Here is a 12,390-nt window from a genome sequence, read left to right on the forward strand (position 1 = left end):
AAGGCATTTATTGAAAACTTTTGTTTTGACACCTAGCCATCAATTAGAAAAGACCTTCCAGAAAACTTTCTGAAAAGCATTTACTTGAGTAGGGTGCACCTTTTGGAAATATTGTTCTCGACTATAAAGACGACGCAACCGTTGCTGTTGCTCCCGTGTATGTTTGAAGCGTAAAGAATAAGTGCCCCAAACCAGTCGAATAAGAGAGGAAAGTGATGGTGGAAACAGGTAGAATGCACGCTGTAGAAACCTACTTTCAAGGCAGTCCACAACGTCGTTCTCGAGACACTTTTCCTTTCGCAGTCTTCCACCGGGCGCCGATGGATGGTTGGGGCCTCACTCTCCCTTTCCCTGACGCAGCGGTGGCGTCGGCTTGATCTGTTTCGGTTCACCGAGAGCCTCCGAGAGGTCTACTGTGTGCTTGAACCAGTTCCCGGGGGGAGATTCTCATCCCATACCTACTGACAAGTCGCTATCGTATACTTACAAGTGGGACCGCTGCTCTCATGGCAAGAGTTAGCTCTCGCATGACATCCGGGCTGAGGCGGGAATCTGTTCCCCCTGGACGACCTTCGGAGCTTCCTTTCCTTGAAGAGCTTCGCCACAGCAAAATTGCACTGAAGGGGGACTAGCTGGGGGAACTTATTTGCCAAGCCAGTTCGGTAATAACAACAGCAGCTCCACATTTGCCTAGCTTGACTTGGCTTGGCTGACTGATGATGTTGATGATGAAAACGTCGTCGTCGTCGTACACTTCTTCCAATTTTGTCTGCACCCGATATACGGCCAAGGAACACGTTCCATTCGCACCGGAAATATGCACTCAATTCTCTCGGGGTGCTATTACATGCTCCAACGCGCTCCTTTACTTATTCTACTGACTGGAAGACGCTTTCCGGAATTGATCAAGATGTGCGAGGGCCAATAGGAGGGTTGGACGATATTTGACCTAGGTCAAGGTGGGAAAGCAATAATGCATTGCACTTACGTACCGGTTTGATTGACTCATTTATTTATTTATTTATTTTTTATTTATTTATTTATTTATTTCGTCAATCAGTTGTAGACTACGTTTACAATTTGCTCATACAAAAATTGTCTTAACCACTATTTTGTAAATGTCTTCTGCTTAACACTTTTCTTATTGCAGCTCTGGACATGGTTATGTCAATATGTACACAATATTGATTATAAGTTTTCATCATTTGGTTTACAGGTTTGTTGCTGGCGTACGTGGTTCGTTGAGACTCAGCTTGAAATAAGTTTCTGGTTCTTAGTATGCGTGAGGGTGTGTAAAAGTTCAAGTTTTCTAACAAGTATTCTGATTTTACACGTTGGGAGATAATATCGTTAACAAAGGAAATCATAGCAACGTCTCTTCGTTTTTCAAGCGTTTCAATATTGATTAACATGCATCGTGCTTCATATGATGGAAGAATTAAAGTGGAACTCCAGCCCAGCTTTCTTAGTGCAAACAGTAGAAATTGTTTTTGAACCGATTCTATTCTTGTAACATGAGTGGGCTGATACGGGCACCAAACTACACTACAATATTCGAGTATAGATCTTACATACGATATAAAAAGTGTTTTTATTGAATAAGGGTCCTTAAAGTGATAACAGAATCTTTTGATAAACCCTAACATACTGAAAGCTTTATTAATAATCGTGTTAAAATGTTCAATAAAAGTTAGTTTGGTGTCCAGTATTACACCTAGGTCCCTAATTTTGTTACATCTTTCAATCTGCTGCTGCCCTATAGTAAAATTAAAATCATGATGGTTCAGTTTTCTAGAGTAAGATATAATGTTGCACTTTTTAATATTGAGATCTAGCAGACTTTTTGCACACCAAGTGTAAAAAATATCAATATCATCCTGAAAATGCTGTAAATCCATTCTGTTACGTATCTCCATGTACAGTTTCATATCGTCGGCATAAATAAGTACTTTGACGCTATTTAATACTAAATTGACATCGTCTACAAAAATTATAAATAACAAGGGGCCCAAGTGAGATCCTTGTGGAACACCAGAAGTGACCTGTATTTCTGTCGAGATTTTTCCTTTAAAACGGACCACCTGACTTGTTACATCAAGAAACATAACCCGACAAAACGTACGAGTTCAAGAAGCTTTGCAAATTTTTCAACAAACTCCATGCTTAAAAAAATGTTTAAAAACATGACCAGCTACTTTTTCTGAAAACAGGTATTCTTCATTATGAATCTGAATTTGGCTACTGTGCTTTTTGATTTTAACTCTGAATTCCTATTCAGAGTTCTGATTCTTAATTGTCATACTGAATTCTGATTACGAATTTTGACTTTGATTTCTGCCAAATTCTGATTCTAAAATCTGATTCTGAATTCTGATTCTGAATTCTGATTCTGAATTCTGATTCTGAATTCTGATTCTGAATTCTGATTCTGAATTCTGATTCTGAATTCTGATTCTGAATTCTGATTCTGAATTCTGATTCTGAATTCTGATTCTGAATTCTGATTCTGAATTCTGATTCTGAATTCTGATTCTGAATTCTGATTCTGAATTCTGATTCTGAATTCTGATTCTGAATTCTGATTCTGAATTCTGATTCTGAATTCTGATTCTGAATTCCGATTCTGAATTCTGATTTTGAATTCTGATTCTGAATTCTGATTCTGAATTCTGATTCTGAATTCTGATTGGGAATTCTGATTCTGAATTCTGATTGGGAATTCTGATTCTGAATTCTGATTCTGAATTCTGATTCTGAATTCTGATTCTGAATTCTGATTCTGAATTCTGATTCTGAATTCTGATTCTGAATTCTGATTCTGAATTCTGATTCTGAATTCTGATTCTGAATTCTGATTCTGAATTCTGATTCTGAATTCTGATTCTGAATTCTGATTCTGAATTCTGATTCTGAATTCTGATTCTGAATTCTGATTCTGAATTCTGATTCTGAATTCTGATTCTGAATTCTGATTCTGAATTCTGATTCTGAATTCTGATTCTGAATTCTGATTCTGAATTCTGATTCTGAATTCTGATTCTGAATTCTGATTCTGAATTCTGATTCTGAATTCTGATTCTGAATTCTGATTCTGAATTCTGATTCTGAATTCTGATTCTGAATTCTGATTCTGAATTCTGATTCTGAATTCTGATTCTGAATTCTGATTCTGAATTCTGATTCTGAATTCTGATTCTGAATTCTGATTCTGAATTCTGATTCTGAATTCTGATTCTGAATTCTGATTCTGAATTCTGATTCTGAATTCTGATTCTGAATTCTGATTCTGAATTCTGATTCTGAATTCTGATTCTGAATTCTGATTCTGAATTCTGATTCTGAATTCTGATTCTGAATTCTGATTCTGAATTCTGATTCTGAATTCTGGTTCTGAATTCTGATTCTGAATTCTGATTCTGAATTCTGATTCTGAATTCTGATTTTGAATGCTGATTTTGATTCTGAATTCTGATTCTGAATTCTGATTTTGAATTTTGATTCTGAATTCTGAATCCAAACTCTGGTTCAGAAATCCGATTTTGAATTCTGAATTCTGATTTCGTAAATTTTACTCCGGCATTGCGGTGGAAGTATATTGTATATAGTATATTGGAGAAAGAATTTCAGAATGGAACTGAAAAGTAAGTGAATTATCTTCGAGGAAACATCAAGTTTCATTGAGATCCAATATGTGTTTGTGCTCGTATAAAGTATGATGTATGTTAAAAAGTGTTGATCGCAAAATGCTTTATCGGTTTTTTCACACCTCCTCCTTGATTTCGATTCTTATTCTGAATTTTTGTATTTTTTTTTATAAATGAATACGTTCAAGTTTATTTGCATTTTCCTTTGATCCCCTAATAATTCATCAAATGTTCAGATTTTTTTTTAACAATTTTAATGTCGATAATACAGTTTCTCGGAAAATTTCAAAATCGGTTCCTCTTCCCTCGAACAAATCAGAAGAAGTCATCAGATTCCATGAAATTCACGGGGTGGAAACCGGGGTGAAAAATCGTCTGCAAAAGAACTGTATTTTGCCTGCCTTTCGAATATGCAAAGCTCTGGCCCAATCTCTATCATCGACACGGGGCTTTAAATGATGTTGCCAATGACGCGGACTATGGCTTTGATGAACGAACCTATATATCTACATGTGTTGGGTAAAGCAAGAATGGACCATGAACTCCTTTTTTTGATTTCTTGTATCAATGAACTTGTAACAAGAATATTGAACTAGGTACCGTAAACATTTTTAATTAATTTTCGAATGTTTTGGAAGGGGTTGCTTTTTTGTAACACATAAAAGTTTTAAAACACTTACTGAGTTAAGGAGTATGAAGCATCATCATTGATAGCAGAATATTCAAACGAAATTAGTGGCTATAACTAAATGTTTCTTACAAAACCAGTTCTCGGGGTAACTTTGATCACTATGGTTTTTACGTATCTCAAAATCTTCAAAATTGTTGTTTTGATGCCAAGTAGCACAGAAGGCTTAAAACATCAATAACAGTAATTATTTGTTTGAACTCAATTGAGTTTTTCAACATTTTCTTTCAAAAACAAATATACTCAAAATATGGACAGTTCCCTAGGTCCTCCCACTGTTCCTATGTTCTTTTTTATTCAAACTTAACCATTTTATAGGGTTTTTAGCCATTTGATCTATACAAGCTTTCTCATAGAAAATGTTTTTGGTGTTTTTAATATACAAAAATTATCATAGAATAACGATAAAAATAACTCTAAAACTTTACCTATACCAAGGAAAAAAGTTAAATTTCCATATAAAATTACCCATTTGCTTCTAAATGCTATCATTTTTATCAGGAGAGGTGTTTGTTTGTGAGTCTTGGAAAAAAACAGATATTTTAAAATTTTATAATTTGATTTTAAGTAATACAAAAAATCTCCAACTACAAACCAAATTTCGCCTATTCAATACTCAATTTATAGGCTGTCAAACGAAGAAAACAGTTTCCAGATATTTGAACTTCAGACTAAGTTAATGATGATTATCTGCAAAAAAAAATCATGTGGATCAAAGTTACTCCAGTGATCAAAGTTCCCCCAGGGTACGGTATCATTTTTTCAAAGAAGTTTTCTGAAATTGAATTTATATACCAGTTTTAAGAAAAAGGTAATGCGTTTTTATATTAATTTCGCAATGGCAATATATTCTGGTACCAAAACTAAGATTTTCTTCGAAATGTGTTTCTGGAGCTCTCGTTAGCATTCGGAAAACCGGCGCGTGGGAGCGTGTGGACCACTGCAATTTTCATCAATAATTGACATTCGCTGGAAGGACGCAGCACAATTTTAGCAGTATCTCATCATAGTACTGATGCAGGTGGAGTCTGCTCTGTTTTAAAATATCTTTTCCTTGAAGCACCGTACCCGGAATAGGGCACTGACTAAATTTGGGTATAGGTTGTCATGGATGCCTTCAGTATCACCAAGGGTGTTACATTGCATATCTCCCGGGGGGAAATTCAATGCCACCGGGGGGTGTTCAATGCTCTTGTGCTCTATTGAATAGAAGGCTACCTTTCTAAAAACATAACAAATGGCGTTTCAGCTTCAGTGTATGTGGCAGAGAAAATCAAAATGTTCTCGACGATGGTTCATGTTCTGTAGTCTTTCGGGAAGCGTTTAAATAACAAGCGAATGCAGCGGACTGAATAATTGTTCCCTAAGTAGTGATTGGTCATCGGAAAGGATGAAAATTTCAGTAGAAAAAAAAGTTCCCTAAGACCTTGGTTCGTTTAGAATCAAAAAAGAAGAAATTCCTATTCACCCTGTTCCTTTCTGTTCGTATGGCCAAAAATGTCCATTTAGATAATATAACCACAGATGCGAAGTGATTTCTGCCTTTTTCATACCTTTAAATTGTTTTCCAATTTATTATTTCTTTTCTCCAATTAATAATTTTCATACTTTTAACAGCAAATGCCTTAAATTGAATTAAAAATTCGCAAAGCTTATGTGGATTCAACCAGAATAATGGTACTTATTTAAAGCAAAATTCGGTTGAACTTGTATCAAACAGCAGCCATTGTCGCTCCACGAGATCATTCCAGGGATGAATTGTGCTATCCGATGTAATAAACGTCGTTTCACCCACATCATTCAAAATTGAGGAGAAAAGCCCGAAGCGCTAAAGCGTAGCTTTTCATCCATACCAAGAGCAGCGGCAAACTTCAATAGGATTTTTCCTATACCATCCGACGAAAGTTGATGACGGAATCCCCCTCCGGTCCTGTCATTGCCACAACTTTCGTCATCCAATCGATCATAAGCTTGCTAGCAACGGGGGCAACAGCAGCATCAGATCAGTGCCATCAATTCGAAACCACGCGCGCCAAATTTCCAGCGCATTTTGTCGTTTCCCAAAAGATTCACCAACTATGACAGGCGACGCCAGCCCTTCTTCCTTCATCGCAACGACTCCCGGCTGCGCTGTGTGGTCTCTTTCATTCAAAAATTTCCATCCCAACCATCCAGCGACTGAGAACCCTTTTATGGCTGAAAAGTACAACATAAAAGAAGCATTTTCCCGGTATCGAGCAGAGAAGATTATCTCCTCTATTGCTTATTTGTAATATCGTGCATTATCTTTATTCTTGCCATCAAATTCGAAACTGTAAAGAAAGCAGCTTCTGCTGGTTTGGAAGAGTGGAAAAGAGACAGGAATAGACCGAAAGAAGCATCACGAGTAAGGAACATCCCCGTGGGCTTCACCAACGATCAGCTTCCTGTGTTCTAAAAAAAGGAAATACAACGTTACTGAAAATCCTTACGTTTTGCCAAGCTGCCTTCTCATGTTCTGCAGCACAGGTTAAAGGAAGCAGCAGCAGCAGCTGAGAGATGATTTCGTAAGTGTGGTAGGTGTATGTGTGCATGACAGGTTCGCCAAAAGGTGAATGTTGTATCAACTTCCAGCATCAACCCAATTCGTTCAGTTTTTGTGAAGAGAAGGTGACTTGAGAAGCTTCACCGAACCATCTACTCGAATAGCTGCTTGCTAGTGAATGACGTTGGCCGCACCTTTGGTCGAATTTCTTGAAATCCTCCCCAACAACCCCAACAGTTTTGTCGGAACTTGTAACCTAAGTACGGGGAGCAGAAATTCCGATCCAATCATCCTGTAATTAGAATCGGCTTCAGATCAAATGTAGAAAGCAATGCACACATCACTGCCTCACACATGCACTTACTTACACGCCTTCAGGTTGGCTTTTCGATTTGCTTCCGAAAAAGCCAACTATGTAGGTACCACCTAGTCTGGAAAAATGCTTTTGATGCAGTGCAAAGTTTAGTTTTTCTTTCTTTCGGTTTACTTTTACTTCAAATCTGAAAATTCTAGCCAGCTTACTTACCTTTCGAAGGCCGAGAGGAAACCGTTCGTTCTGTTTCGGCCGGGGAAAACCCCCGTTTCTAAGCCCAAACGCAAGCCATAAAGGGAAACGCTATGGAAAATAAACATACTTTAGATCTGCAAGTCGCTTTCACAACTTCGGCTTATAGCTTTTGATGGGCGGGCAGGGACTGGTAACTGACTCACCTTCCATTGATGGGGCAAACTAAAAAGAACACCGATTCAGTTATTTTCGGATTACACGATGATGGGTTGATTACATTAATGAATCTCACTAATGGCGCTTCGATTGTACCAATTGCTTTTTTGCCAATGATTGATAAGAGTAACTTTTAAATTCAGGACTTTCTGACTTTCGGTTTAAAGTCTTGAAAACTGTCGTCGCTTGAACCAAAATCAGCTGTATGAGTAATAATCGTGAGCAAAATGCAACGATTGATTCTGCGAGTAGAGCGTTAAAAAAATATACATATTAGGACAGCTGGCCTTGCCCTAGTGCCATTTTTTTCGTTAACGACACAGTTTCGACTGAGTTGTGGTCTGGTCTGCCAAAGGCAGAAAATGGGCTAAGGCTCTGTGTCTTTGTCACGCACTATTTTGCGGTCAGTGTCGTTCGTTCAAAATTTGACGGTTAAATTGCTCGTTTTCAGTTTTGGCACAACGAATTATACTGCCTAGAAATGTTTGTGCACTAATTTCTGTTCACTCGCCCCCTGCCTGGTGAGGACGAGGCAAGAGTTTGCTCTGTTTCAAGGCGCTTCGGTTGGAATTTGAGGGTATTCCGTTTGAAAATGTCAGCTTCAGGCTACAGAGTTATTCGGCCTTTGATCAATCCAAATTTAGTGACTCGAACGTTCGGATAAGTCTCGGAATAACACGGATTCCTTCCAATTGATGGGATGGTTCAATAGCATCAACGCGTCAATCATTTATCAAAAGTAAAACGTTGTACGAACGAAGCCAAATATTGGCAGGCGTTCGGCACGTTGAAGTTAAAGGAAAATCAGTTGGATTAATTTCAGATTGACATAAATTGAATCCATTCAAGTGTACGTTTTTGTTCCAAGAAATATCTTTCATTGGTTGACGAGCATGACGAAATAGCGAATCCCGGAGACAAAATACCGACGGGGATAACAACAGGACGAATACCGCGAAGACAGGCTGCCAGTTTGGGGCGAAAATCAATCATTTCCGGTACGCATTTCCCCTTTCTGGTCGGAAACAGTTCAAGTGCTTGCGGTTCAATTTTCCGCGAATTACTTCCCGGGAGAGTCTTTTCGCAGGAAGGAACCAAAAAGTGTGTAAAATTATCATCAGCATGATAGATTTATCAGAAAATTGTGGAAGCATCAGAAATGGGGTATTATGAAGATATCGCAAGAATACGACAAACATTTCCTTTTCCACTTTGCTCGTCTGCGCTCTGAGCTGTTCAATTTTTTAGGTGCTACGGAGGGGGCGAGCAACCTCCCTCCATTTTTATTCATTTTTTCTTTTCTCTCGACGCGGAAAGGTGAAAATTTGTGACAATGCATCGAATTTAGATGTTCATTTATTACTGCGTGCCAAACATTCTTCGCACCCTGATTGCCATCCTTCACGAAAAGCAACAAAAAACAGTCTTATTGTTTGTCACGTGGGATCACTCCATCGCCTGGGCGAGATGATAAAAGTACGTCACGTTTAATCAAAAACTTTTCCGCTCCCTGGATTCCCAGTAAAATTTTACAACCACAGAACCACCACCGCCACCAATCTTCCGGCACACATTTTTCGGCAACCGACACGTTTAGCTTTATTACCTCCGGGTGATATTTTTAATAATCTTTGCTCTTCTTTTATTATCTTTTCCCCAACTTGACGAAAAAAAAAACAGCAATGGCCCAGGAAAGCTTCAAATGTCCAGACGACTTTGGCTTCTACCCACATCACACATCCTGCGACAAATACTGGAAGTGCGACAACAACGTGGCCGAGCTGAAAACCTGCGGCAATGGGCTTGCCTTCGACGCGACAGACTCCAAATACCTGACGGAGAACTGCGACTATCTGCACAACGTGGATTGCGGTGACCGCACGCAGCTCGGTAAGTTAAATTACTCTTTCATTCAATGACACCTTCTTTCAATTTTTAAAACTGGTTATTGTTTTACTCAATGCAACTCAATTGCATACCAACAACGAACAATTGTGAAAAGTGAGCAGTTTGTTAGTTCAGCAGATATAAAAGTTTCCAAAATTAAAATTACGTATAATTGATAGCCAATAAACACCTCAATCAAAAGTCTTGAATTTAGCCTTATAAAAGAGAATTCAGAGTTAGCATCTTGTATCAATGATTTAATCATGAAGTTAATTTCAAAAACAAACAAAGGATAAAAATACAGATATGAAAACAGGAAAACGGTTTCTAAGGCTATGATCATTTAGTATCCGGGCAGTTACAAACGTGTGTATTTTAAAAACTATTCATTTGATCGAAAAACTTTCTATGTAGGAAATTAAGATGTTAATATGACATTTAAACTAAAAATATTAAAAAAAATATTTATCAATGATTTTTAAAAATACTCTAACTTTTTCATAAAATCTCTTTTTTATCTTTGCACACTTTTTTCAGTCATGTATTGATTTATTTTTTTTACCACAGAACCAAAACCTTTGCAAAATCATGATATTTTACACAAACTCACCTGGAAAAAGCAATTGGAATCTGGTTGGAACCTTTTCATGAGTTGGTATCTCGAAAAATTTGATCTCTTAAGTCCGGTTTTAACATAAATTTTTTTGTCCATCAGAACACATCTGTCACATTGCGTAAAAACCGGTTGCACATGTTGCAATCTAAGGAACTGCTCACTATTAGTCATTTACTAGGTGTCTACTAGTCGGAAATCACTATTTGACTGACGGAAATGGATTAATTGCATTATTCAAGGGGTCTGCATTCAGTTATCTCCAATAACCATAGACTTTTTACCATATTTGAGATCAAGGGTTCCATTCCGATGCTTGATTTGAACTTCGTGTGGATTCTAAAGTGGCTCTTTATACTTCTTAACCATTCGGTCCAAAAAAAAATCAGAAAAAAATCGACAGTTTATGAGTTTTCAAGTCAAAAATGAAGAGTTTCTAGGCGCAAAATGCGCAAATTTGTGCAAAATTATTTTTACCATGTCTTTTTGCATCGTAAATATCTAAAACATACATTAACTTAAAAATCTGCCTTATAAAGGGTGATACGGTCAAAATTTTGTCATCGACTTGACGTATTTCTTTCAATTTTGCATTTAAAAAACCTGAACTCCCCTCATTCTGAAGATGTGTGTGTGTAGAATGTTGCTCCTATTTTGATTTTGGAATTCACTCTTCAGTTGTCAAAATGCCGTCCTAGGATAAAAAGAGCAGCGTATCAAAATTTTGCTCGTGCATCGCGAAAATCCGAGCTACTCGCACGCAAAGCTGGCAAAATCGCTAAAAGTTGCCAAATCAACTGTTACAAATGCAATTAAAGTGTTTGGGGAACGTTTGTCGACAGCCAGGAAGTCTGGATCGAGGAGAAATCAAAAACCGGAAGCCGCTGAGACGACAAGGAGAGTTGCAGGTAGTTTCAAGCGAAACCCTAACCTTTTTCTCCGAGATGCCGCAAATAAGCTGGGTGTATCGTCTAGAACCATGCATCGAGCAAAACACGAGCCGGACTATCGACTTACAAGAAGGTAGTGACTCCAAATCGCGATGATAAACAAAATACGACGGCCAAAGCGACGAAACCTACGTCAAATCCGACAGGACAGGAGTTTTATACGGCAAAAGGAAGGGGAAAGGTAGCAGATATTTTCAAGCACATTAAACTGTCAAAGTTCGCGAAGAAATATCTGGTTTGGCAAGCCATCTGTACCTGTGGGTTGAAAAGCAGCATTTTCATAGCTTCCGGGACTGTCAACCAAGAAATTTACGTGAAAGAGTGTTTTAATAAACGTCTGCTGCCTTTCCTGAAGAAACACGGTTGTTCCGTACTGTTTTGGCCGGATTTGGCATCTTGCCATTACGGTAAAAAGGCCATGGAGTGGTACGCCGCCAACAACGTGCAGGTGGTTCCCAAGGACAAGAACCCTCCCAACACGCCAGAGCTCAGCCCAATTGAGAAATACTGAGCTTTTGTCGAGCGGAACCTAAAGAAGACCAAAAAAACTGCTAAGGACGAGCAGCAGTTCAAGGCAAACTGGCTTTCTGCGGCGAAGAAGGTGGACAAGGTGGCTGTACAAAATCTAATGGCATGGGTTAAGCTTAAGGCCCGGCAATTCGGATTTGTAAAGCGTAAGCCTAACTGAATATTTTTCCTGAATTTTATGCTAATTCAATTCGAAAAAGATATTTAATTTGATTTTTTAAATAAACGATTTCACCGATTTCACGCGTTTTCCCTTGACCAAATTTTGAGGTTCAAATCAAATTCAGAATCAGTATTCAGAATCAATTCAGAATTCAGAATCAGAATTCAGAAACGCTTGATTGATATTCACGGAAACGGAGAAGTAAAGCACGTGTAGATGAAGTTAAACATTCATAAAGATTTATTAATTTTAAGGTAGAACGAAGTTAACCAGGCCAGCTAGTTTTATAAATAAAGAGGTAAAACTTGATAACGAACTGCATTCTTATATTTCGGATTGAGTCGAGCAACAGAAATTAATTAAAATTTTGACAAATGTAATTAGGGCATCAGCAAGTGATATGCAGTGCAGCAGGTAATTATCCAAATTGAAAAATACCACAAATCTAACCTAGATTTCCGATTGTGCTAAACCGTTCGCGCTAAGCAAACTGTCAGTGACATGTTGACAACTCTTTTTTGCCCCACTAATAACAATAATTATACTTACCTACATGTCAACCAAATCCAACAGTAAACATCTGCTTCAATCGGGATTGGCTTTGAAACAAAACGAATTCGGTCGGTCATTCCACCTGAGCGAGACAATCGAAAACCCGGAAGATCATTC

At 38.0% G+C, this 12,390-nt stretch overlaps 1 protein-coding gene across 1 annotated transcript in view; it reads left to right on the forward strand.

The window, feature by feature from the left end:
• Positions 1 to 12,390, forward strand: part of LOC129739435 (protein obstructor-E) — a 45,591-nt gene that overhangs the window by 23,872 nt on the left and 9,329 nt on the right. Inside the window, exon 2 of the mRNA XM_055730887.1 lies at positions 9,261 to 9,470. Within this exon, the coding sequence (XP_055586862.1) occupies positions 9,261 to 9,470 (210 nt within the window). The remainder of the gene's footprint in view (positions 1 to 9,260; positions 9,471 to 12,390) is intronic.

Source organism: Uranotaenia lowii, chromosome 1 (genome assembly GCF_029784155.1).
Source record: "Uranotaenia lowii strain MFRU-FL chromosome 1, ASM2978415v1, whole genome shotgun sequence".
Taxonomy (NCBI): Eukaryota; Metazoa; Arthropoda; class Insecta; order Diptera; family Culicidae; genus Uranotaenia; species Uranotaenia lowii.